The following is a 26,981-nucleotide window of genomic DNA, read 5'->3' on the forward strand; positions in this document are numbered from 1 at the left end:
TGTCTGCTTTCCTGAGTGTGGTTCTCAGCTCTCTTCTTAGTTCAGGTAGCTCTCTTCTCATCTAATACATATACTTTGCAGTAACGGCCAACGAAGGTGGTATATTACAGTGAGGCTTTAAATGGGACATGCAGAGTATGTGAAACATACCAGATATCTAACTCACATAATTGCATTTGAGCAGTAAGTTTAGCTTTAACCATCTCAGCAGCCACATGAAAAAATAGATCGCTGAATTTATTAACTTTGGGATTTGTGTTTGCTGTCACCCTGTCTTAGTTCACAGCTATAACTCTGCAGGGGTGGATTTTAGGCACTCAGATTATCCGGTAGGGGAGGGATTTTGAGATGGGTAGGGCTTGTAAAGGCTCCTCTTCCACCTGTACAATTCAACATACATGTTGTGAGTGCTCAAATGTGCCAGGTCCTGGAAATACCAAGACAAAAAAACACGACTTCTGCCCTCCAGATGTTCCCAGTGGGCCTGGAGAGATGAGGCTCCTACAAGGGTGTAACCTTTCTAAACCCCGGTTTCCTTACCTGAGAAGTGAGGACAGCAACCCCGTACCAAAGGGGGCTTAGGGGAATTAAGTAGGAGCCTCAGTCACAGGAGGCACTCACACATTTTAGGCACACATGGACACACCCAACAACTGCAGGCGACATCTGGTAAGGTGGGAAGCAGAGGAACCATGACAGCTTAAAGGAGGAGATTGTTGTGTGCTGGGATCATTGGGGAAGGACACCCCCAGGAGGTGGCCCCCATCTGTGCTCGAAAAATAGGTAGGATTTAAAAGGGAAGTCAGGGCAGTAGGCACTTTGTGATGGGGAAGCCTAGGGAGGCTGGGGCAGGAGGCAGGAAGGACCACACGGCCCGGAGACAGGAACAAGACCGCTTGGTGTAAGGGAGGGTGTGTACCCAGGAGGTTTGGAAAATAAGTTTCAAAAGTTTGTTGGGGCCACCTGTAGAGAGCCTTGAGTTAGAACAGACATGTATTGCACACTGGCTAGGTGGGTACTCTGCTCTGTGCCAGGGAAGCTTGCCACCCCCAGAGGGACACACAGAATAATGTGGCAAAATGTGTCAACCGCGAAGGCCTCTGGATACTCAGATGAGCAGAAGTTTCTAAGCTGGGGCGTAATAAGTTATAAGGAAGATCAGCCTGACAGTTGGAGGATAGATGGGGAAGCGGGAGCTGGGGAAAAGTCAGAGGGGGACCTGATAGGAGAAGGTTGCCCACTGGCCTGGGCTTGGGGGGACAGTACTGGGAGGGTCAGGGGCAGCAGGGGCAGCAGGGCAGGCATCTGCAAAGGATGAGTGTGCTATGACGCGAGCTCCATCACTCTGGAGAAAGAGGATCCTGAGGCCTTAGGAGTTCTCCTGGAAGCCCCACAGTGAAACCTCAAGAGAGAAAATCCCAGCGAGGAAAGGGACACTGGGCCCACGGGAATCCTGTCTTGCTGGGCCGGAGGGGAGCCCTGGGTCTGGCTCCTGTAGAGCCTGAAATAGAATCCAATTTGTGATGCCCCTAATGATGTTATGTAATGACATTGCATAAGCCCGTTACGTAAGTCAAAGTCCTGCTATTGACCAAGAATGTCCCCTGCCCCAAGGCTGACCTAATCCCATGCCTGAAGGCTCAGTCCTTTGTGGCAGTTGGATAAATCTGTTTCCTAAAGCCTCTGTGAAACCCTCCCGACCTTAAAGTCTCTGTCTTTGGGGTTCCTGGGGCCTCCTTCTCCGTTGCTGCTTCTCCACTGTGGGAGGCCTCAGTGTGACACTCACTCATCCTTCCCCAGGTGAGGGTTCCCAGGGAAGAACAGGATTCCAGTCCTTCCACCAGCGTGGAATTGTGGCCGTGCGCCCTCTTCTGGGGGTCTTGCATACTCCCTCTGACTGTGAAATACAAGACTTGTCTCTGGTTAAAAGACATTTCAAGGATCAGTAAGTGAGTGAAGAAGTTTTCTTCCCTGTGGGGCATGGGTGGCCTCCCCAGGACCCTGGAGTTAACAACTACGAGAAGGTTCTTGAGTCCCAGGAGCAGAAAAAATCTTTCACTACTGGAAACCAGCATGTCCCGTGAATGCACTCACCAACCTGTCTGCCTTCAGTCGGCCCATCTGTCTCCCTGAACATACTAGCAGAAGCCCTCCCACCCTCAACCCACCTCGCCAACCCCCACCCCGGCTCCCCTTCAAGCCCTCTCCCCAGCATAGGCAACATCTGCCTCGGGAGGCTGTCTCCTTCCTTCATCTATGTCTCTCTACAAGTAAATCCTGGTGTGCACACCACCACCCCCGACACATAAACACAATTTACAGAAACACCAAACAAAACAGTCATGTTTGATGGAAAAAGGCTGAGTTCCCAGTTGCTCTTAGTGTCTCCTAAAAGTCAACTGTTTACTGTCATATCAAAGCTATTTTACTGTTATAGGACTAGGAAAAATTTAAATTTAAAAATCACACGAAGAATAAAGTAACACAAAGCAAAACTGTTTATGTTTTATCTTTTTTTTTTTTTTTTTCAGACAAACAAGTTCTTGCTCTGTCACCCGGGCTGGAGCGCAGTGATACAATCTTGGTTTACTGTAACCTCAAACTCCTGGGCTCAAGGCATCCTCCTACCTCAGCCTCTTGAGTCACTAGGACTACAGGCCTGCTACCATGCCTGGGTAATTAAATTTTTTTTTTTTTTTAGAAATGGAGTCTCCCTGTGTTGCCCAGGCTGGTCTTGAACTCTTGGCCTCAAGTGATTCTCCCACCTCGGCCTCCCAAAGTGCTGGGATTACAGGTGTCAGCCACAGTGCCCAGCCTCTTTTGGCTTTTTTGAATGATATGACACATCTCCAAAACATAGCACAGGGTGGATCCAAGAGCTCCTGGGGTAAGAGCTGCCTGGACCCACAGGTCCACTCTCATGGGCTCTGATTAGAGCTGCACTGCCCCATTCCCTCCCAATACCAGGAGCCCTCATTTCAGCCTCAGCTCCCCCAACTTTGACACAGTATTTTACTCAAGGTCTCTGTTATGAATTGAATTGTGCCCCCCAAGAAGTCCAAAAAGTTGTGTTGAAGTCCTAGCCCTGGCCCCAACCTATGAATATAGCCTCTTGAAAATAGGATCTTTGCGGATAAAATCAGGATGAGGTCATTAGGGTGGGCCGTTCTCCAATATGACTGTTGTCCTTATAGGAAGAGGAGGGACACAGACATGCCCAGAGTGGAGGAGACCCAGGAAGAAGGTGATGGGAGGATGGAGGTAGAGATTGAAGTGCTGTGTCTATAAGTCAAGAAATGGCCAGGAGAAAGGCCTGGAACAGAGTCTTCCCTTGAGCCTTCAGAGGGAGTGTAACACCTGATTTCACACTCATAGCCTCCAGACCGTGAAGGAATAGATTTCTGCTGTTTTGAAGCTATGCAGTGTGTAGCACTTTGTAAAGGAGGCCTCAGGAAGCGAACACAGCAGCTTCGGTGAACGCAGTGCCACATGGCACAGCTCTCCCCTTGCCTGTGTGCAGGGGGCAGCAATGTCAGCAGGACAATTTTCAGGCAATTCACAGAGACTGTGGCTTGGAGTTGGGCCCAGGCTGGCCAGTGTCATGGGAGTCTGTGAGGCCTCGACCCTCTTCCCAGGTTGCTATCTGCCTGCCCCATAAACACATCCTGAGACTTTGCTACCTTCCTTTCCCCCTTCCTTCCTTGTGTTCTCTCAGAGCTGTACCTGTCTGTACTGCCTGGTCTCCTTGGTACATCACCTGCTTGGACATCAGCCACCCTTTCTCAGTGCCTCGATTCAGGATGCCATAATATATGTTTTCTATGAAAATGAAGCTTCATTCTGCCTGCCGATTCCTACCTATTTTAAATCACAGCTGACATCCACGCCTCAACAAAGATTCCCATAGCTGTAGCTCCATGATTCATGATCGCGTCTAGAAAGGGAACATTTTGCAACAGATAGCCAGGCCCAACTTCCATGGCTTCATGCTTCTTCCCAGGTCTCTGCCACCCAGCACTGTCCTCTCCCAGGAGACAGATGCATGCTAATGCCACGTGTGTGTGTAACAGGTTTCCTGGCTGGCTGGAAGCCTGGTCCCCAGTTGCTTACAGTCTTGGCAAGTTAATTCACCTCCTCAGAGATGCCCTCCTGATCTCCAGGTGTGAGTCCCTGCTCCTTGCTCTTTGTTCCATGATCCTTTGCACATACTTCTCTTACCAACCCACTAGGTCCAACCGCGAGTCTGTGAGTGCCCTGAAGACCTTGAATGTGTGTCCTGAAGACCCCTCTCTGCAAGGGTACAGTGGAGCTTGGTGTTTAAAAGTCCAGGTCCTAGGAAAATGCAAATCAAAATCACTCTGAGATGTTGCCTCAAAGCCATGAGGATGGCCAGTATCAAAAACCAGAAAATAACAATTGTTGGCAAGGATGTGGCGTCATTGGAAGCCTCATGCATGGCTGGTGAGAATGTGAAATGGTGCAGATGCTGTGGAAGACAGTATGTCAGCTCCTCAAGAAATTAAAAATAGAATGACCATATGATCCAGCAATTCCATATCTGGGTATATACCCAAAAGAGCTGAAAACAGGCACTCAAACAGACATATGTACACTCCTGTTCACAGCAGCATGATTCACAATACCATAAGGTGGAGGCAACCAAGTGTTCATTGATGGATGACTGGATAAACAATGTAGTGTAGACATGCAATGGAATATTCAGCCTTAAGAAGGAAGGAAATTCTAAGACCTGCTACAGCATGGATGAACCTTGAGAACATCATGCTAAGTGAAATAAGCCAGTCACAAAAGACAAACACTATGTTATTACACTTACAGGAGGTCCCTAGAGTAGTCAGATTCATAGAGATAGAAAGTAGAATGGTGGTTGCCAGAGATTTGAAGAGGGGAGAATAGGGTTTAATAGGCACAGAGTTTCAGCTTTGCAAGGTGTATTAGTCAGGATTCTCTAGAGAAAGACAACCATGGGGTGTGTGTATATACATGTAGAAAGAGATTTGTTTTAAGGAATGGGCTCATATGATTACAGGGGCTGGCAAGTCCAAAATCTATAGGGTGGCTTTGGCTGGCTGGAGACCTAGGGAAGAGCCGATGCTTCTGCTGGCTGAATTCCCTCTTCCTTGGGGGAGGTCAGTCTTCTGTTCTGTTCAACTGATTGGGTAAGGCCTACCCACATTATGGAGGATAATCTGTTTACTCCAAGTCCACCAATTTAAATGTTAATATCATCCATAAACCCTCATATAAACATATAAAGATAATGTTTGATCACATATCTGGGCACCATGGTCTAGCCAAGTTGACACAGAAAATTAACCATGACACAAGATGAAAAGAGTTCTGGAGATGGATGGTGGTGATGGTCACATAACGTGAATGTTCTTTATGCCACTAAACTGCAAACTTAAAAATGGTAAAGATGTTACATTTTATGTTATGTGTATTTTGCCACAATTTAAAATAATGTAATTTTTTAAAAAGCACAAGCTCTAGAGTCAGACCACCAGTTTGCTTTCTTGCGTCACGTATGGCCTCATGTCTGTGCACAGGTCATGGAGACTGTCTGAGCTTCCTTCACCTCATCAGAATAACCAGACTGGGGCGGGCACAGTGGCTCACACCTGTAATCCAAGCACTTTGGGAGGCAGGCGGATCCGCTTGAGGCCAGGAGTTCAAGACCAGCCTGGCCAACATGGTGAAACCCCGTCTCTATTAAAATACAGAAAAATTAGCTGGACATGGTGGCACGTGCCTATAGTCCCAGCTACTCCGGAGGCTGAGGCACAACAATTCCTTGAGTGCGGGAGGCAGAGGTTTCAGTGAGCCGAGATCGTGCCACTGCACTACAGCCTGTGCAACAGAGCAAGACTTGTCTCAAAAAAAAAAAAAAAAAAAAAGAATAATTGGACCAGGGACAATGATGCCCCATAATAGGGAGGTGGTCAGAATAAACAAAGCAACACTTGTAAACCCTTAATTTGTATAGTATGTAGCAAAAAGTAGGTGTTGATAAATTTTGGTTTATTATTATTATTTGAGGCAGAGTCTCACTCTGTTGCCCAGGCTGGAGTGCAGTGGCGCAATCTTGGCTCACTGCAACCTTTGCTTCCCAGGTTCAAGCGATTTTCATACCTCAGCCACCTGAGTAGCTGGGATTACAGGCACGTGTGACCACGCTCAGCTTTTTTTTTTGTATTTTTAGTAGAGACAGAGTTTTGCCATGTTGGCCAGGCTGGTCTCAAACTCCTGACCTCAACTGATCTGCCCGTCTCAGCCTCCCAAAGTGCTGGGATTACAAGCGTGAGCCACCGCGCCCGGCCTAGTTTATTAGTATCATTATTCCCAAGGTCTAACAATGCCAGACACACGGCAGGTACTCAGTGCATGGTTTTTGTTTTGTTTTGTTTGTTTTGTTTTGTTTTTGAGGCCAAGTCTTGCTCTTGTCACCCAGGCTGGAGTGCAATGGCGCAATCTCGGCTCACTGCAACCTTTATCTCCCAGGTTCAAGCGATTCTCCTGCCTCAGCCTCCCGAGTAGCTGGGATTACAGGCGCCTGCCACCATGCCTCGCTAATTTGTGTACTTTTAGTAGAGATGGGGTTTCATCATGTTGGCCAGGCTAGTCTCGAACTCCTGACCTCAGGTGATCTGCCCGCCTTGGCCTCCCAAAGTGCTGGGATTACGGGCGTGAGCCACCGCGCCCAGCCCCAGTGCATGTTTGTTGAATATGTGACTGAATAAATGACCTTGTTCAAATGACTTAATTGCTCTATGCCTCAGTTTCCTCATCTAAAAAAACTTGGGGATAATAATGATTACCATGAAGATTGACTGTGGAAATATATATGACGTGTATATATATATATGTGTGTGTGTGTGTGTGCGTGAAGAACTCAGGTTGGAGAGCCTGATACAGCAAGTATTAGACAAATATTGGCTACCATTATTATTAGTGGTAATAATGGCAAACACTTTTCCTATTGCCCACCCCTTTCTTTGGGGCACTGACTGGAGGAGATGTCATGCAGCTGTGGCTCTGTGAAGGGCTATGGAAGAAGGAAGAGTTCTATTCATCCAGTGCCTCAATGGCACAGGAACTAGAGTAGGGGACACCACAGAGGTAGATTTTCCCTGCACTGACATTAAGGAAGATGACCCCTTCTCACCTCTAACTTAGTATTGCAAATAGCTGACTTCCTGCAGCCAGCATAGTTGAGCACTTACTTGCACTTTTGTCTTGCGTTGTCTTGCATTGATCTCTTGTTCCTCCGCCTCCTCTTTGTCTGTTCCAGTCCTAGCTCCAGTCAAAACTCAACCAGGATCCTCCTCCCTCAGAAACCCCCTGACTGCTCCAGCCCATGCCCTCTCCTGAAGAATAGGATACCATACCTGGGTTGAGTTTTAGGCGTGTTGTGAAACTCCAGCCTTCTCTCCCAGCTAAGGGTTAGGTTTGTGGGTCAGGAACCATGCATGATATTTATATTTACTTCTCTGGAGTCTCCCAAAGCACCCAGCACCCAGGGCCATGAGTGATCCTTAATTAAACTTGCCTTACATCTGAACTATCAACTCCATGAGGGCGAGAGCTGTCATTCTATTCCTACCATGTCTGCACAAGGCTGGGTAGATTTTAAAGCTCAGCCAATGTTTATGGAGGATTAAAATGCTGGACTCGCCCTGGATGCCTGAGGCAGTCAAGCCTGGGGAACATAACCAGAGCACTCTACTAGCAGCTCTTGTTGTCCGACCCTGCAGATGGAGAAGGAGAAGATACAGGAGGCCAGGCTGCGCAAAAGATTCTTGTGTCTTACTAGTCCTGTGATAGGCAGGCTTCACTAAAGCCCGAATGAAGTATATATGTCTTTAGTCTCCTCCCTTCACTATGCTCTGACTCTACCCTGCCAAACCCAGTCTTGATGATTAATTTCATTTCCCCAGCATGGACAAGAGGAACAGTCCAGGCACCTGAGAATCTTCCAATATAAAGCAATACACTGGCCATGTGGCACACTGGCTGTTTACTGACCATTTCCCCTGCTCCTCAAATTGAAAAGGCAGCAGCAACTTGGGAACTAAGCGCTTGGATGCACTGGGTACTTGTTAATTGGTGCTCATGCTCTAAGGAGCTGAGTCTTGGGGTTAGGCTTGAAATCCTAAGCAGATGAGTAACCCTGCCCTCTTTAACCACTGCTCTGCTCTCCTCTTGGGTGCCTAACCTCGCCTGTGGGAGGGCAGCCCTGTTTTTTGTCTTTCTCCACCTCCTTCCAGCAAGATCATCATCAGAATGGCTGTGGACTGGGTTCCATTTAAGATTCCCCAGGTTGGCCAGGCGCAGTGGCTCATGCCTATAATCCCAGCATTTTGGGAGGCCAAGGCAGGTGGATCATGAGGTCAGGAGTTCAAGGCCAGCCTGACCAACATGGTGAAACCTTGTCTCTACTAAAAATACAAAAATTAGCTGGGCATGGTGGTGCGTGCCTGCAATCCCAGCTATTCGGGAGGCTGAGGCAGGAGAATTGCTTGAACCCAGGAGGCAGAAGTGGCAGTGAGCTGAGATCGCGCCACTCTAGTTTGGGTGACAGAGTGAGATTCCGTCTCCAAAAAAAAAAAAAAAAAATTCTTCAGGTCTCAGGTATCTATCAGTTGGAGGTTCTAAGAATGGGATAGATTAGCAGTGGAGGGAGGAGATAGGAACCCACTGAAAGGACTGAGAGGAAGATGAAGGGTTAACTGGACACAAGTGTGTAAAGATTATCTGAGTCAACAGCTGCCGAAAATTCTGGTATGAGATAGCAATGAGATAGTTTGAGCTCAAAAGCTCAAACTTTTGAGATGGGGTGGAGGTAGGGTACAGAGAAGTGAGGGCTCTGATAAAGGCTAAGCCATGGGCCCAACTGAGGCATCGCTAGGTTGATGCCTGGTGGGGTTAATGCCTCCATGGTGTTTCTTCTATTAACCATCACAATCCAGGGAACTTGGATATTGTCATTCTTGTGACAAATGAATATGTCCCATCTCCCTCACAAACAAGAATTCGGGTCTGTGACATGGAACAGAGCTCTCCAATGTGTTGGGAATTCCAGGGATATGGAGGTCATTCTCTCAGCTATCAGGACCACCAGGTGTGGGGCTGGGGCGGCCCCAGCCATCGCCACAGGCCTCCAGTGGACTCCCCAGTGACCCTAATATTATCCTTACCTAAATGTGCCAACCCATTAAAAAGATTGGGAAGAGTTTCTGTTTGGGATGATGAAAAAGTCCTGGATAGAGACAGTGGTGATGGTGACGCACCATTGTGAGAGTGCTTAAGCCACTGAATTGTACATGTAAACATGGTTAAAAGGGTAAATTTCATGTTATTTATGTTTTACCACAATAAAAAATTTTTTAAAGATTGGGAAGCACAGGCTCCATGGAGATTAGAGAAGGAGGAGGGGCTGCTGACTAGGGGTAGATAAGAGTTGGGAGGACAGAGAATCGAGGGAGAAATATGCTGTAAGAAGGGGAGGTTGGGGCCTTCTCTCTCCTTCTCCCCGGGCGATCCACAAATCCTGTCTATGCAGCTCCATGTTCAGCCCCACCCCCTCTCCACAGCTTTCTCTGTCCCCTCAGGTCTTTAGAGCCCACAGAATGCCACCTAGCACTTAGATTCTCTGCTTCATGGACATCGATGTCTCATCTCCAGTCAGACTGCAGGTTCCTTACAGACAGGTGGCATATGCTAGACATCTCTGTGCTACTCACAGGGACTGGCACATTCTGGGCACATACTGGGGACATTCTGGGCACATACTGGGTACTCAATACCCGTTATACAGTAAGTCTCTTTTTTTGAACAGGATTGGGGAGAAGTAAATAAATTTTAGCTAACTAATAAAACCTTTCTCTTCTAGATATAGAACTAGGAAATGAGTGCTTTACTTCTCTGAGCATTTTCACACACCAGGATGTGGTTCTAAAGTCAAAAATTTGGTGCCTTATCAAGGTAGTTGTACCTGGGGTGGCTCAGACCTGGGGTGACATAGGGGTGGTGATGGTAGGTATTGATTTTAGTGAGGCCACCACTTTCTGAGTCTAGAACTCCTCCTTGGGAAGAGCCTTCAGAAACCTCAGTCTTCCATCACATGGTGCATTTGTTGAGCAGACGTCTTCTGAGTTGGCTATTGCCAGACTGGATGCTAAACAAATTTTGACTATTTGCAAACAAGCTAAAAAATAAGGACAAAGATATGCATGCCTTGTAGAGAATCTTTAAAATAATGTGAAATCCTGAAAACGTCTGGCACATGGTAGGCCTCACCAAATATGCTGTAAGATCTAAAAGCTGTTCTTACACGAGAATTCCAGAATGTTTCAAGAAAGGAAAACATTGGTCTAACCAACACAAACATTGTTTTTATGTGTTTGATTTTAAAAGTCTGTGAAATGACTTTTTTTTTTTAGCTGGAATCACAAGCTCTGTGCCTAAAAGGCTGGGTAGGGAACCTTGGAGAAGCCCAGTTGGGCTTTAAGACGAGGGGGAGTGCTGAGGACTCCGATCCCTTAGTCCAAATAGAACAACTTCCACTCAGCTCCAGCCACCAGTTGCCAAACCTTTTGCTTTTTTCACAACAGAAGCTGGAAGTCCAGATTTTTATGTGACATTTCAAGATATTTAAAATAACCTGGAGTCACCGACTCATTCTTGGCCACGGAACTTATAAACACACCTGCATTCATGCCTCCTCTGACAGGCCTCCCAGCCAACGCCCCTCCCTCACCTGTGTCCAGGTCTCATTGTCTCCTACCTTCTCTGGGATTTTGCTTTTGTAGTTCACCATTGTGATCTGAATTCTGACCCAGCTGCTCCTGATGCTGCTGTCACCGAGACTGGATTTGCTTGCAGCGAAATCCAAAGGGTTTGGAAGCCCTTCGCCTAGGTGACCTCTCTCTAGCCTCCAGCGGCCTCCTCCTCCCTGAAGCGCGTCTTTCCTCGGCTCCTCTATCACCTCCACCTGGGGCTTTTCTGTTCAGTCCTTGCACCTGCACTCTCCAATCTTGTTTACAGGCCTCTCTTGGTGCCATCCCCTAATGTTGGTGTCCCAGAGGCTTCTGTCCCAGGCCCCCAATTTCTCACTCCACACTCAGTTCTTTGGGAAGATCATCCGCTCCCCCATAGCTTCAGAAGCACACGCGGATAGTTCTCAGCTGTACGTCTGCAGCCTGGCCCTCTCCTGAGCTCTCCACCCACACAGCCTCCTACCTGCTGGGCACACACTGCTCACAACTCAGGAGACCCAGGACTACTCCCCCAGCACGAAGCTGCCCCCAACACCGAGTCTCCCTTCTGGGAGTATGCCACTGTCATCCAGTCAGTGTCAAGCAGAAATCGGGCTGAGCTCATTGATTCCCCCACCCACACTAGTCAACAGGTCCTGTATCCTCTGCCTATTAAGTGTCTCTTGAATCCATCACTTCTCTGTCTCCTCTGACACAACTATGGTCCCAGGTCACCACAACCTGTCACCAGGACAACTGATGTGCAGGCCTCCAGTCTCGCTCCCGAGTTGTCTAGCCAAACATCTTTCCAAACTGCAGGAATGTGAGCGTGGCCCTGTTCCTGCCCCGCCTAACCTTGCCATGGTTCCCCCTCCCTTGGACACAGTCTAAACTCCTTCACAGGTGTGAAAGGCCCCTTCATCTCTCAGGCCACTGCTCTGGCCTCTCATCCCCGCTCACTGGGAAATGAATAATGCTGCGCTCCAAGTCCCACGAGAGGCAGAGGGGGGTCAAACCCAAGACTACTCACTGCAAGCTCCATAGGCTCCCCATCGTCCTACCCTCCCCGCTCACGGCCAGGCAGCCCTAGCTCTCATACCTGCCTGGGCTGGAGAAGGGCAATACAGAGACTTCTGGACCCAGCAGCCTTAAGAAAGGACTTGTTGCAAGTGCGATGTGAAAGCAACCTTCATCTGCAGTGGATGTGCCACCTCCTTCCTCACGCCACCGAGCTCCGAATCCCCCAGGAGAGTTGCGGAGACCACACAGAGCTCCCAAGCCCACGCCAAAGGACGGCCTGCCCCCCTTCAGCTCTAGTCTGTGACACGTGGCGTGAGAGAAATGCACACCAATCTTCCTTCCTTATACTTCCGAGCTAGAAGCAGGAGCCAGGATGGTGGCTTAGTGAATAAATAGATTACATTTTTATTTGGGAGAACCAATTAACAGCAGCTGGCTAAATGTAACTCACCCAGGACAGAAGGGGAAGTGGAGGGGGGTGGTCTGTGTGTGGATGGAGGTGGGACAGTGGCTAAGGAGAGTCAGGGGTTCCCTCCCCCAATTCATTTAGCAGCCCCAGAACTTTCTGATTTTAACTTTAATGAAACTTTAAGTACATAAATAACCACTCTTTCCCGCCCTGGTTGAGGCCGCGCTGGGTCCAGGAAATATCTGCTTTCCAACGGGGCACCTGGGTGGGAGCCTTCCAAGAACTTCAGCTCAGCGGTTCCCAGCAAGGGTTCGCTGAGTCTCTGTCCTAGGAGGTCCGAGCTGGGTATGCTGTGCGGACGCAGACACTGCGGGAAGGAAACAGGAGTCCCGCGGCGGCCAAACCTTCGGGCAGCAGCCCAGGTCGCCTTGCTCACCCCAGGCGGTCTCATGGCACGGGCCTCTCGAAACTGTGGGCAAGAAAGGGTCCTCGTGAGAACTAGGCTCAGAAGAAGAGCGGGGGCGGCGCCACCTCGGGGAGAGTGGACCAGGCTGGGGCCGCAAGGGCGGCGTCCGGGGCCGCGTGGGCGGTTTCGCCGTGAATGAGCTGGTGCCGCACCAGGTGGGTCTTGCGGCTGAAGCTCTTTCCGCACTGCGGGCAGGAGAAGGGGCGGGAGCCTGTGTGGATCGCCTGGTGGCGGACTAGGTTGGTTTTGGAGCTGAAGCTGCGGGCGCAGACGGCGCAGGCGTGGGGGCGGCTGCCAGTGTGCACCGCCTGGTGGCGGCCCAGGTGCGACTTGCGGCTGAAGCGGCGGCCGCACTGAGCGCAGGCGAAAGGCCTGGCGCCGCTGTGGGCCCTGGAGTGGGCGACCAGATTAGGCCGCGAGCCGAAGCGGCGGTCACACTGCGTGCAGGCGAAGGGCCGTTCGCCCGTGTGCACGCGCCGGTGCCGCGCCAGGTGCTGCCCATGGGCGAAGCCGCGCCCGCAGTCCGGGCAGAAGAAGGACCGCTCGCCCGAGGGGGCGCGCTGGGGCACCACAGGATCGGATCCTGGGCCGCAGCCCGGTCCGCCAGGCGCGCTGGCCAGGGGCTCGGCGGCGGGGGCATCCACGGTGGCGCCCAGTGCGCACTCATCGCACCCAAAGGGGCGACCCTCGCTGCGGTGCAGACACTGGTGCGTGGCGAGGTTCTTTTTCCAGCCGAAGCTCAAGCCGCAGTCGGAGCAGGCGAAAGGCTTTGGCCCGGGAAAGGATGGGGTCGGGGACGGGGCAGTGGAATGAGGAGAAGCTGACGAGTCGGGAGAGGGCCTGGCCGGGCCGGCCGCCTGGTGCACCCTTTGGTGCCGCACCAAGTGCTGCTTGTGCGTGAAGCTGCGTGCGCACTGTGCGCACTGGTAAGGCCTCTCGCCCGTATGGATGCGCTGGTGCCGAATCAAGTGCGTCTTCTTGCGAAAGCGCTTCTCGCATTCCGTGCAGGGAAAGGGCCGCTCGCCGGTGTGGGTCTTTTGGTGCGAGCCCAGGTGGATCTTCTGGCTGAAGCGCTTGCCGCACTCCGCGCACGGATAGGGCCGCTCGCCCGTGTGCGTGCGCAGGTGGCGGGTCAGATGGGCCTTCTTGCTGAAGCGCTTGTCGCACTCGGAGCACGGGAAAGGCCGCTCGCCGCGGTGGCTGCGCTGATGCAGTAGCATGTGGGCGCGCTGCGTGAAGCTGCGGCCGCAGTCCGGGCAGGCGCAGGGGCCCTCGCCCCGGTGCAGCCGCTGGTGCAGTCGCAACGTCAGCTGGTCCCGGAAGCGCCGCTCACACTCCCCGCAGCCGTAGGGCTTCTCCGGCATCGGACCCCACCCAGACAGCGCGAGCCCACTCAGTGCCCCCGGGGCCCCTGGCTCCAGTTTGTAAGCGGCAGCCAGATGCCCCAGGTCAGGCGCGGGAAAGGGGCTGGGAAGTAACGATAGATGCTGGGGCCATTCGACCTCCTCTTCTGCCTCCTGATCTTCGTCCTCCACCTTCACCTTCCGAATCATCCACTCCTCTCCTGAAAAGTCAAAACAAGAATTGTCTATTGAGCTCCACGTGCGGCAACGTCTATTTAACCACAGGATCTCCACTTCCTGGAGCCCCGCGGTCTGGCTCTGCTCTCCACTCTACCTAACGCTTCCCGGGAGTGACCAAATCCGCAGCTCTTCTCAGGCCTCCTCCTGCATTCTCCTGAACCTGTGATGCGTGTGAACACCACACCTCTCCCGGGGGCTTCTTCCCCGGCCTGGATGTGCCCAGGAGCCCTCCAGCACCCCTGAAGAGGAAGGTTGCCCAAGTTTCAGTCCTCCTGCTTCGCTCCAGGTTCACATCCCTTTGGTGGCTGGCCCAGATCTTCCTGCTCCAGCAGTGCCTTTCTGGGACCTCAGTCTCCATCTCTGGTCCAGCAGCTCTCCTTGGTACTGCAAACTGGCCGCAGCTCAGCAGCTTTCTCACCACACACCTGAGCTTCCCAAACTGAGCCCTGGCTGACTTTAACCTTAGGACTAGAGCCTCCTTCCCTGGTGGCCTTGAAAACTTGATCTTTGACATCTCACCTGGGCTGCTTCTCTTGCTCTCTAACCCCTACCCCCAGCCCACCTTACCTCTAGTGGCCACGGAACCAGGGTACCCACGTATTCCTGCTACTCCCTTCTTTCCTGCTGGACAGCCTGAGGAGAAGTCCCATTTAGGAAGACCACGATGGAGTTTACAGGGTCTGGGGAACTAGTGAACACTGGCTCTGGAGAAACAGGGAAGGCCCTCTAGGGAAGCCTCAGCCTAAGGGCAGGTTGCAGGGGATTCCGCTGGAGTGTTGCCCCTGTCGGGTGCTGCAATGGTCCAGCCTAGAGGAAGGAGCCCCGGGTCCAGACGGGAGGGTCCAACTTAGGTTCTCCTCTGTCACTAACTAGGAGTGTGACTTTGGTTCAGTCACTTAACCTCTTTGAGTTACGTTTCTTAGTCCGCTAAGAAAATTTGCCCTTTGTGTAAGAGTTGGACTAGTTTAAAGCTCCCACGCCTGTGCTGCATCATCAGCTCCTGGGGAACGTTGAGAAAATGCACAAATGGGGGCAAGGCCCACGAACGTGTTCTCATCTTTAAAGCTCCCAAAGTGATTCTCATTTGTGAATCATTTAAGCAGATAATTTGGGTTCCTGTCTGGCCTGAGCCTTGATTCCATCACACGTGGACTTCCACAATCAGAGGTACTCCCAGTTTCTTCTATCAGTCCATTGACTCCAGACCCCTGTCTACTTATCACACTGCGATACTGCTTTCACCTTCATTGTGGCACTCTTTACTTTTCTACTCAAGAACCATCAATAGCTCCTATTTATTTATTTTTAATTGAGTCAGGGTCTTGCTCTGTCTCCCAGGCTGGAGTGCAATGGGATGATAATGACTCATTGCAGCCTCAAACACCTGGGCCCAAGTGATCCTCTTACCTCAGCCTCCCAAGCAGCTGTGACTATGGGTGTGCACCAACATGCCCAGCTAATATTTCTTACTTTTTCAGAGATGGGGTCTCGCTGTGTTGCCCAGGCTGGTCTTGAAATCCTGGCCTCAAGCAGTTCTCCCACCCCAGCTTCCTGAGTCGCTGGGATTACAGGCATGAGCCACAGTGCCCAGCCCAGCACCCTATTATTTGAAGATAAAACAGGTTCTAGCTGCATCTGAGGCTCACCCCACCCTAGTCCAACTTTCTTTCTCCCAGGCATGGACCTTCCACTTCAGCCAAGCTGCTCTCCTCCCCTTTCCTGCTTCAAGATCTTCTCAGCCTAGAACGTCTTCCCATCCTCCACCCCACCCCTTTCAGAACTGAAGTCTACACCTTTCTTAAAATGCAGCACAAATTAATGTTTTTTGACAAATTCCCAGTGCATGCGGATCTTTTGGCATAAACTCCTATAGCACTTACTGTTAACACTTTTGCGCTTATTTGTGACTTGCCTTTATACTGTTCTTTTAATTCTTTGTTCTAGCTCATATTAAGGTCATCTCAACCAGATTTTCTCTTCTGAGGTATGGACATTTTGTGTTCCATTTCTTTTGTGTCTAATAAGAAAGGTGTCTTTATGTGTCTGATAAAAATGGGGACTGCTGCCACTTATCGAGGACCCACTGTAGATGAAGTGTTGTACACACACTGTCACAAACCTTCACAAACCGAAGCTCCTGGAGGCAAGGTGGCCTATCCAAGGGCACTCAGCTAGTAAATGCAGAACAAAGATTCAAACCAGGTCCAGGTAACTCTACAGTTCATCTCTTTCCACTGTACTTAACACAGCCTGTATGTAGTCGGCACTCAATAAATCCTTGCTGAATAAATGATATCCCTCAGGCAAAAGGTAGTAAGGATGGTGGTAGTGGAAGGAAGTCATGGTGGGATTGTTGAGAGAGAATGAGCAGTTTGATCACCCTGGGTATGAGGAGATGAGTTGAATACAGCAGATGTGGAGCATCTGGGTACCCTCACGATCAGTGGAAGCTGGGGAAGGCAGCATGTCAGGGGAGAGGCAGTGAAAATGTTGATCAAAGCCATGTATCTTCATGGCAACTGTAATTAGTCTTAGACTGGGAGAAATAAAGAGGGGGAGGTAGGATTTCTAGAAGGCATTTGAGGGGAGGCTGTGTTTCTCTTTGGTGACCAGCCTCTCTGACTCCTGCCATCTACAGATGTGAAATTCCCTTTCGGCATTGAAGCTCCACAGCAGAAAGGTGCCAGGGCCTGAACTCAACTTGGGTTAGAAGGGCCTGGACTGCCTGTCTTGGGGGATTACCTGCCTCATGAGATAGCAGCTCCGGAGCTTGCTGGGCCCCGTTCCCTTGGCCTGAGCCCGTGGTGGGATGAAGTGATGGGAAGACTCACCTGGGCAGGTGCCCACAGGCTGAGCCTTCTGTGCTGAGCACGCCTGGCCTCTGCAGGGAGCCTCGGCTTGTTCTGTGTGAGCACCTTCCTCCGGTGTAGGGGCCTCGTGCCCTGGCAGAGAATAGGATACCTCAAGGACTCTGGAGACGTCACAGATGGCCAAAGGGCCCCACTGGTGCTGGGAAGCAGGAGCATTTGAAACCCTGGCTCCAGCAGGGCCCACAGGGTTCCTCCCACATCCTACCTGAATTAAGGGGCTGAGTTCCCAGCTTCCCTGGGGCTGCCTCAGACTCCTTCAAGCAGGGCGGCTGCTAAGGGTATGTAATGAGATGGACTACAAGGTTACAAGAGCCACCACTGTGAAGAGTTTCTGGAATATGTGTATGTAAGACAGTGGAAGCAAGGAAGTCCCCTGACCTGATGCCCCTAGGAGAAGGGCTGGGGACTTCCCAGCCCCCAGATGGACCCTGGTTCCAAGCAAATCACTGGGGAGAATCAGGATGTCAAAAGCCAGGCACATTCCTGCCTTAGTGCTCTGTCCTGGCTGTACTCCTGCCTGAAGCACTTTTCCCAAATCTGCTGAGCTGCCGCCTTCACCTCTTTTATTTTTCTTTTTTTAGAGAAAGGTCCTCTCTGTCACCCAGGCTGGAGTGCAGTGGCACGATCATACCTCACTGCAGCCTGGGCTTCAAGGGATCCTCCTGCCCCAGCCTCCCAAGTAGCTGGGAACACAGGCATGAGCCACCACATCCAGCTAACTTTTAATTTTTTGTGGAGACAGGGTCTTGCCATGTTGCCTAGGCTGGTCTCGAATGGGGCTCAAGCAATCCTTCCACCTTGGCCTCCCAAAGGGCTGCGAATACAGGCATAAGCCACCATGCCCGGCTTCCCCAAGCTCCTTCAAATCCTGCACAAATCTTACCTTCCCAAAGAAAGCCAGTCTCATCACCCTATTTAATCCTATAACATGCCCCACCCACCCCCAACTGCAGCTGTCTCGGCCCCCTTCAACCTGCTTCACTGGACATTATCCTCTCCCCCAGAGCTCTTATCACCTTTGAACATAGTTTATAAATTTCCTTATTTATTGTTTGCTGACTCTCTGCACTCATTAGGATTAAGCTCTTGAAGGTAGGGATCTTTGACTATTTGGTCACTGAGGTATTCCAAATGTTTAGAATAGCATCCCACACATAATAGGTGCTCAATAAATATTTGATGAATGGAAGGAAAGAAGGAAGGAAGGAAAGAAGGAAGGGAGGGAGGGAGGGAGGGGGGAGGGAAGAAGGGAGAGAGGTAGGGAGGGCAGGAGGAAAGCAGGGGGACTCCTCCCTGAGCCTCTCCATGGTTCCTGTTACCTACCTGAGCACACCCCCAGTGCTCTCTCTTCCCTAGAAGATGACATCTGCTCCTGGGCATTATGGGATCCTTCCCTGGGCTCACTTTGGGGGGCCATCTCTGGCTGTCCCACAGAGAATCCTGTTACAGGCAGAAGGATGGGTCCAAGTAAAGCATCCAGTACAGAACAAGTAATCAGAGGCGGGGGCTGTTCCCCTTCCCAGCCTGCCCAAGAGACTTTTCCCAACCTGCTCAGGAAGGACAGGGTCTCTCACCACCTGGACAGGGACAGGTATCAACCTCAGTCCCTTTGAGTTGAGTCAAAAAGGACAGAAGGAAGAGATGGCATAGATGTAAATATGACTGTGCTCTGTGAGTGCTCAAGTGCGCATATGGTCTAGAGTGCAGCCTCCACCATGTTCCAGGCATTCAGACACCCCATGCTACAGAAAAGGAGGCTGACCTACAGGCCCCTGGGGCCTCAGGGTTGCAGCCTCCTGAGGGTGGCTCTGCTGTCTGAGTTGTAGATGCCCCTGAATCCTCCTAAGCTTTTCCCCAAGTCCCTTCATTTCTGCCAGCTCACCCAGGGAGCTGAGGGCCTCCAAGGTCTCTCTCATGGTAACCCACAGTAGCTCCTCCTGGGGATCAGGCCACAGACCCTATGGAGAAAAGACAGCCTTGTTCAGATTTTTCCCACGCCAGCTTCCACCTGGGCCCTGGCTCTGCCCAACCTCTCCCTATGGGCTCTTCCAGGAGCTCCAAAGGTGACATCCCCAGGTACAGCTGGGGGAAATTTGGGAAACTGGGTTTCAGAAAGCCAAGAGATCTTTGAAGGTGGCCCAAGAAGGCCTTGAAACGATTTCTGTCAGCTCTGGAAACCAGCCGCGCCACCCCCTCACCTGGCAGGTCTCTCACCGCCAACCCCGGCCCATCAGCACCGCAACTCCACGCCCCAGTGTCCTTGCCTGGGAAAGTGCAGGCAAGATTCGATTCTCTGGGGAGAGGCTTGAGGGTGGGAGCCCAGGGTGGGGAGTGGGAAACTTCATCTCCCAGGTCCTCCAGCTGTCACTGCCCGAGCTGGTGAAATAGGAGCCAGCCCAGGGGCGGGAGTGAGTGTCACTTTAGGGGTACTGCTTGGGGAGGTCCTCGAGAGGATCCTCTTGTAGGTAGAAAATGATCGCCTCTCCCTAAACCCCTACCACAAAACCACCTCTCACCCGTGCCGGGCTGCCCAAGGCCCGGACACTGCCCCTGCCGCCCCTTCCCTGCTCCGCCTTCCGCGGCTCCCCCGCCCCTCCCCCAGCAGACTCCCCTCCCCCAGCAGACTCCCCTCCCCCATCTCCCCGGCAGCCTTCCCTCTGCCCCGCCCCTCCCGCTCCCTCTGCCTTCCGCCCTCTCTCCCCTGCGAATCGGGCCGGCGCCTCGGCTCCGCCCCCGGCCCCGCCCCTCAGGCTCCGCCCTCCCGAGCCCGGCAGGGCCAACCCCTCGAGGCCCCCTCCGGGTCGGCCCTCCGCTGCCACCGCCTCCCCTGACCCTACGCTCCGGGCCGCCTCGGCGGCAGCGCTCCCCTCCCCCTCTCAGACTCCAGGCTGCCTTTCCCTACCCTCCCTGTTCTCCCCCGCTCCATCTCCCTCCCCGGCTGCACACCCTCTCCCTTCCTTTCCCCCTCCTCTTTTCCTTCCTCCCCAACACCCGCCCTCCTCCTCTCAGCTCTTTTCCCCAACCCAGTTCTCCTCTCCCCTCCCTCCTCTCCTCCCCCCTCCCTCCTCTCCTCCCCCCTCCCTCCTCTCCTCCCCCACCCCGGTTTCCCTTCCTTCTCCTTTCCTCGCCTCACCTCGGTTCCCTTCCCCTCCCCCTTTCCAGCCCTCCCCCACGTCTCCCCACCGCCCTCCCCCTCCCCCCTCCCTTCTGCAGCTCTCCTTCCCCTCCGAGGCCCCCGCCTCCCTTCCCCCTCTGTCTCCCCAGCAGGCTCCAGCTTCGCTTCCCTCCCCGTCCCCAGTCCCCAGAACCGCTCTTCCCCTCCCCCCTCCCAGGCTGCTTCCCGGCTCCCGGGTCCTCCGGCCCCCAAGCCTGGGGGTCTAGGGCTGACCCGCTCTCTCGGGACCTTCCCGCGGGCCCTGCCCTCCCCACTCCGTCTCCCCTCCGAACACCCCTCCGCGCCTCTCTTCTCCGCCGCGGCGCCCCCTCCCTATTTCTGCTCCCCTCGGACTTCTCACCCCTCCCAAGTTTTCCTCCCGACGGGACCCTCAGCTCCACCTCCCTGCCCCGCCGCCCTCCCAAGCAGCTCCGATCGCCGACTTCACTCCAGGTCCCGGCCCCCTCCCCAGCTCCGGGGCTCACCTGTCAGCGCCCTCCTCTCCCGCCCCTCCCGAGTGGCCCGGTCCCCAGCGCCCGCTTCTTCCTCCCCTTCCCCCTCGGCCCCCTCCCACACTCCCTCTCTCCTCCCCTCGGGGCCCGTCGGCCCCCTTCCCACCTGCCTCCCGCCCGACCCCCTCCCAGCCCCCGCCCTTCCCTCCAGCCCCCCCTGGTCTCCTCTACCCCCACAGCCCTCACCTTGCCCGCGCCGGCCTTGCCCTCCCTTCCCACCAGCCCCCGACCTCCCCCGACCCGCGCCCCTCCCCCACGCCCGCCGTCCGCGCCCCTACCCCCGGGGCTGTCACCTGCGCGGAGCCGGCCGTGACCCAACCGCGGCGCTGAGGGAGACGCGGGCGGGGCCGCCTGCAGAGGAGCCTCCCCGGCCCTTACCTGGCTGGCCGGCCGCTCCGCCCGCGCCGCGGGGACCCAGGCGCCCGGGCCTCCTGCCCCGCCGGCTCTGCTCACAATGGCGCTCGCCGCCTGCAGCTCGGGTGCTGACGGCCTGAAAGACTGACAGACTGACAGCCCCAAAACTTCGCGGGGAGGAGAGGGATAGACGCGCGGGGAGCCGAAGCCGGGAAACGGCGCCTGCAAGGGAGGAGGGACCGAGGGAGCGGGCGGAGAGCCCCGGCGCACCGGGCTGGGGGAGGCAGGGGCAGGGGGTTTCAGGAGTGGGGTCCCGGGAGGGAGCACCGTGGGCTTAGGTGGGCAGGTGATGGTCCTAAGGCTCCGAGCCTGGAGTAGGTGTGGAAGTGGGAGCTCAGGACGGGGGAGGGGAGGGGACGGGAGGGTGATGGGAGAGGGGGTGGAGGAGGGCGAGGAGGCTGGGGAGGACGGGCACTCGGGCTGCGGGGAAGGGTGCCAAGGGAGGGTGCTCGCGGCCGCGGAGGGAGGAGCCGGGGAAAGGTGGAGCGCGGACGGGTGGGGGGGTGGCGGGGAGGAGTTGGGGGAACGAGGAGGGGGCGTGTCGGGGGGGAGCCAGCGAGTCGTGCGCTGCCGTCTCTAAGTCGCCGGTGCCAGCCGGGTGTGCAGCGCCGCGCTCCCGCGGGAGGACGGCCCGGGGAGTCGGTCTGGGAAACTCCGGCCCCGCCCCCATTCTCCACCCGGATTCCACCCCGATCCACCCAGACCCGCAGCCCCTCGCCTGGAGTCCCGAGGACCCGATTCGAAACCAGCCGCGGGAGCCGTGGGGGCAGGCGGGAGAGAGGGCTGGGCCCCTGTGCTTGCGAGAACGGGTCCTTCGAAGTAGAAACTGGGGAGAGGACTTTAAGCCAGGTCCCCTGGGAGAAGGCCGGGCCAGGTCGGGAGCTCCAGGGGGCAAGGCTGGGACGGGGCTGGGCGGAGATTCTGAGGGCGGGGTCCGGGGGAGGGTCTGGGAGGGGGCTGCAGAGAGGGGAGGGCTCTATGGGCGGGAGACGATTGCTGGGGGGCCTGCTGGCCCGGACACCACCTGGAGTTAGATGTGGAGGGCAGCCCTCAGCCCTCAGCCCTCAGCCCCAGCTCCTCAGGGGACTCCACTCGCCCTCCCTGCCCAGGTTACGAGGTTTCTCCTTGGCCTTGTTCCCGCTGCGCCCACTCCTGAAAGCTCCGGAGATGCTGAAGTCTGGACTGTTAGTTCCCGGTCTCCTCTCCATGAACTTTCTCCAAACCCCTGGGTTCCAGCTTCCTCCCTTCTGCCCCTTTACGGGAAAGGGTGACTGCAACTCGGGTCTCTTCCCAATCCCAGTGCTGCCTGATCAGCCCCGGTTTGAATCCAGAGCTGAGTGAGGCTGGGAAGGGGAGGGTGTGAATGGCCCTTGAGCTCCTGCTACCACAGCCCACCACAAGGATGAGTGCCTGGAAGAGCGCCCATCACTCGGGCTCAGCTGTGAAGGCTCCTCTGCCTCCAGGATGAAGGGAGCACCTGGAGTAGCATGTGTCACTGTGCGTGCTGGGGTGTGGCCAAGCACCTGTGCCAGTGTTGTGAGACTTACAGTGAGAGTGTGCATGTGTGTAAAACAGGAAAGGGGGGTGTCTGGGTGTGTGTGTGGCTCTTTCTGAGGACTCCAGAGCAGGAGTTGATCCCAGTCATCCGTGACCCCCTGAGAGACTCACTCTGGGCCCTTTTTTGGCCCTGGGACCAATGGTGAACCCAGGAGAAGGAGAGCCCGGCCCAGCTCTGGTTAACAGCAGCCCCCTTCCTCCCCTAGGTGGAATGACTCTACAGGATACTCGGAGGGATATCAGGTTTAGGAGACCGAGGGGTGTGGAGTCGGAGCCAGGCTGCATTCCAGCCCGGGTGTCCGGGTGTGCTCAGAGCTCTGCTGGGACCAGGATGGACCCCGGATTCCCCTGTGGAGCCTGTCACTGCCCCTCCCAGCCGGATTCTCGGATTATTTCATCCGGCTTAGCTCTGCCCCAGGGCTGGGGGAGCTGGCTCCCCCGCCCACTCCTTCCAGAGGGTCCTCTCATTCCTCAGCATAGGCTCCCCAGTTCTAGACCCCAGAGACTCTAGGAGACCCTCGAAGAAGGAGACAGGGTGGGCCCAACCAGCCACACATAATCATCCCCAGCAAGAAACTGGACCCTGGAGAAAAGGGTACATGTTGCCCACGCATCTCCACACACTCAGGAACCCCAGCTACCCTAGAAGTACTCCCACTCACTGCCCCCGACTCCTGAGTTTGGGCAAGAGAGGGGCGGGAGGCAGGGGAGCACCATCCAGGCAGAAGTTCAAGGCTGGAAGACCCCATCAGTCGTTTAGCCCAGGAGCTCTTAACCTTTTCATGGGGTCATGGCCCTCTTGAGAATCTAATAAAAGTATAGAACTGTCTTCAGAAAAATGTGCACATACAATTTCAAAGAATTACTGGAGTCTGAGACCTATTTGTGCATCCCTGGGAAGTCCCTGAAATTTTTACTGGGAAGGAAATTGAGGCCCAGAAAGGGAGGGTGGCTTGCCCAGAGCCCCATGTTAATTTGTGGTAGTGCCTGAGAGTGTGAAAATACACACACACACACACACACACACACACAAAGGGAAACAGATGCACTGGAAGGGGACAGGAAGGAGACTGTTTCCAGGGAGAGCTGGCCTCTGAGGGGCTGGTGTGGCAGGTCCAATCCGGTTGTGGGCAGCTGGTGCCCTGGGGCATGAGACTGGAATAAGGCCCCCCCAGCCCCCAGAACTGGCCACTGGGCTGCGGGGAGGCTGCTTGGGGCAGGAGAGAGCACCGCTGGCCTCTCTGCCCCCTCTGCAGCATTGCCTCTCTTGAGCCCAAGCCTCACGTTCCCCAAAGGTGTCCCGGGGGTGAGGGCACCATGCTACTCCCTGCCCTCCTCTTTGGGATGGCGTGGGCCCTGGCTGACGGGTAAGCAGCCCACCCTGGACCCCTCTGACAAGGGTCCTCCTTCTGCCGCATGCCCAGGGACCCTCTGGGGCATCAGACTCCATGCCCCCCACCCCCGGGGTCCTCCCTCCACCCCCGCCACTTCCCATGAGTGTCTCTCCCTACCTTAGCATCCTCCTTACTTCAATAACCACCCCTGGGAGTGGTGTCATAGGACAGGGCTTTTGGTGACAGAGGGAATGGTGGCAGCAGCTGTGGTTCCCCATCATGGGCAGGCGGTGGTGTGAGTGAACAGAGACCATCCGTGTGGAGGAGGAATTAGCACCCCGTCAGGAGGACCTGGTACCCTGTGCCAGCCTTGACCATTACAGCCGCCTGGGCTGGCGGCTGGACCTGCCCTGGAGTGGCCGCTCGGGGCTTACCCGGTCCCCAGCGCCTGGGCTCTGTCCTATCTACAAGTGAGTAAGGGTGAGAGCCTGGGCTGTCTGCCAGGCAGGAAAGGAGTGACAGGCCGGACATCCTGAGAGTGGGGAGGCTTTGGAGGAAGCAGGCATTTGGGAAGTAGGTTTGCAGTGGGCCTGGAGAAGGGTGGAGCGTGTGAGATTAGGGTGGGGGGTGAGTGCGCGCTACGGTGGGCAGGACAGGGAGAGGCCCGAAGCCTGCTCCTTCTACCCAACCCCCGCTCCCAATCCCCGTGGTCTGCCCTCCCAACATTATTCTCACTTTGTATGTGGGGAAATTAAGGCCAGGGAAATGATGTGATTAGAGTAGCTGACAAAACTGAATGTCCCCAGGCCTCCCCAGGGTGGGACTGGGCTGAACGCTAACATCTCCTCCCCGTTTCCACCTGCTTGGTGGGTGCAGACCTCCAGAAACCCGGCCTGCCAAGTGGAACCGGACAGTGAGGGCTTGTTGCCCAGGCTGGGGGGGCGCCCACTGCACTGAGGGTAAGCACCTGAGTGCGTTTGGGGACGCGATACCTTCTGGGAGTCCTGGGCAGGGGATGCTAGCTCAGATCTGTGGTTTCAGGCAGAGAACCAGGGCTGGGCTGAGAGCTCCAGGCTACCCCATATTCACTGCCTGGGTCTGCCCCATTCTCCCCACCTACCGCAGCCCTTGCCAAAGCCAGTCCTGAAGGCCACTGCTTTGCCATGTGGCAGTGCCAGCTACAGGCAGGCTCAGCTAATGCCTCAGCAGGAAGCCTGGAGGAGTGCTGCGCCCGGCCCTGGGGACGAAGCTGGTGGGATGGCAGCTCCCAGGCCTGCCTCAGCTGCTCCAGCCGACACCTGCCAGGTGGGTCCACAGACTCCAGCCTGCCAGACAGGCACAGTCCTGGCCATCACCCCTTCCGCCTCCCCAGGCACTCCCATGTGGAGTTCTTGTGCTCTGGGCCCTTCTACAGGGCCCATACTGGCTCCCTGGCCCACTAGAGTGACCATGTCCTGTCTGCCTGCCTCCCGCTGTGCCGGGAGCCCTGTGTCCTCACCCTTCACCTCTGCCTCACACTCAGAGGCTCACGGTTGGTGTGTCTCTCCCAGGCAGTGCCTCTTCTCCAGCCCTCCTGCAGCCCCTGGCAGGGGCTGTGGGCCAGCTCTGGAGCCAGCACCAGCGTCCCTCGGCCACCTGTGCCTCCTGGTCGGGCTTCCACTACCGCACCTTTGATGGCCGCCACTATCACTTCCTGGGCCGCTGCACCTACCTGCTGGCGGGTGCTGCGGACTCCACCTGGGCTGTCCACCTAACACCCGGGGACCGCTGCCCCCAGCCTGGACACTGTGAGCGGGTGAGGGAGGGAGATGGGGCAGCCACAGGGAGGAGGCTGGACAGGGGAGGAAGAGAGCCCCAGCCCCCTTTTCCACTCTGCATCTCCTCAAGGTCCAGGTGACTATGGGACCTGAGGAGGTGCTGATCCAGGCTGGAAATGTGTCTGTGAAGGGGCAGCTGGTACCTGAAGGGCAGTCTTGGCTGCTCCACGGTGAGAGCACTGGGGGAGCAAGAGGCTGCCCAGGCCCCCACGTGCTCCTCTGACAGTCTCTCCACCCTCCAGGCAGGGTCAGAAAAGGAGCAGGGGGCTGTTTGGGAATGATCCCACAGTGGGCCGCCAGTCATTGCTGTTGGGAGGCACTGAAGCGCAGAGCCAGTGAGGGGCCAGGAGGAACCAGGCCTAGTCCCGACCCTCTGCAACTACCCCCACCAAACTCTCACAGCACCAGCTCAGACAAGTCCCTCTACCTAACTGCCCGAGCCTCAGTTTCCCTGCCAGCCTCAGAGGAGTGCTGTGAGGTAGCACTTTGGTGCTAAGCAATGGGAAGCTCTCCTAACAGAACCTTTGTCTTGGCTGGGCTGCAGGGTGAGGTGGGGGTGAGCTTCCTGCATGTATGCCTGTGTGTGCATGGGTGTAGTGTGTGCATGTATGTGTGCATGCATGTGTGTGCACGTGCACGTGTGTTTCATAGTTCACTTGAAGTTTACTCTCTCCAGAGAGCGTCTGCAGCTTTCATGAGCTCCTCAAAGGGAGCTGTGATGGAAATCAATCACTCTGCTGTAAAGCATATACTTTTGGTATAAAGTGCAGAGCTCTCTAGAATGTGAGAATTGTGTGAGTTATTTCCCTTCTCCTTTCCATCCCTGGGTAGCTGAGCCCAGCTGTGGTAGTGGGAAGGGTGAGAATTGTGGCTGCAGGGGGCAAGTGACCTCTTTCTGTGCCCAGGGCTGAGCCTGCAATGGCTGGGGGACTGGCTGGTGCTGTCAGGGGGCCTGGGGGTCGTGGTGCGGCTGGACAGGACTGGCTCCATCTCCATCTCTGTGGACCACGAGCTCTGGGGACAGACACAAGGCCTCTGTGGGCTCTACAATGGCTGGCCAGAGGGTA

General features: G+C 54.8%; 1 protein-coding gene and 1 pseudogene across 7 annotated transcripts in view; one reads left to right on the forward strand and one right to left on the reverse strand.

Annotated features, from left to right (window-relative positions):
- Positions 1–12,360: 12,360 nt before the first annotated feature.
- On the reverse strand, positions 12,361–24,506 carry ZNF467 (zinc finger protein 467). Of its 6 annotated transcripts, none has more exons than XM_024358079.3 (5): positions 21,171–21,717; positions 19,009–19,084; positions 18,450–18,566; positions 17,088–17,198; positions 12,361–12,676 (listed from the first exon to the last, which is right to left on the reverse strand). In XM_024358079.3, the coding sequence occupies exons 2-5, from the start codon at positions 19,040–19,042 to the stop codon at positions 12,498–12,500; spliced, it is 441 nt and encodes a 146-aa protein (XP_024213847.3). In that variant the 5' UTR covers positions 19,043–19,084; positions 21,171–21,717; the 3' UTR covers positions 12,361–12,497. The 6 variants fall into 6 exon arrangements, with proteins under 6 accessions (XP_024213847.3, XP_003318920.3, XP_063671857.1 ...); XM_003318872.7 differs by having other exon boundaries at positions 12,361–14,237; XM_063815787.1 differs by lacking the exon at positions 21,171–21,717 and adding an exon at positions 21,086–21,158 and having other exon boundaries at positions 12,585–14,237.
- SSPOP (SCO-spondin, pseudogene) overlaps positions 24,081–26,981 on the forward strand; it is a 57,041-nt pseudogene continuing 54,140 nt past the window's right edge. Inside the window, exons 1-7 of the transcript XR_008548889.2 lie at positions 24,081–24,130; positions 24,400–24,567; positions 24,974–25,056; positions 25,223–25,402; positions 25,648–25,892; positions 25,985–26,084; positions 26,820–26,978. The product of XR_008548889.2 is annotated as an SCO-spondin, pseudogene (transcript). The remainder of the gene's footprint in view (positions 24,131–24,399; positions 24,568–24,973; positions 25,057–25,222; positions 25,403–25,647; positions 25,893–25,984; positions 26,085–26,819; positions 26,979–26,981) is intronic.

This window comes from Pan troglodytes, chromosome 6, assembly GCF_028858775.2.
Source record: "Pan troglodytes isolate AG18354 chromosome 6, NHGRI_mPanTro3-v2.0_pri, whole genome shotgun sequence".
NCBI classification, from domain to species: Eukaryota; Metazoa; Chordata; class Mammalia; order Primates; family Hominidae; genus Pan; species Pan troglodytes.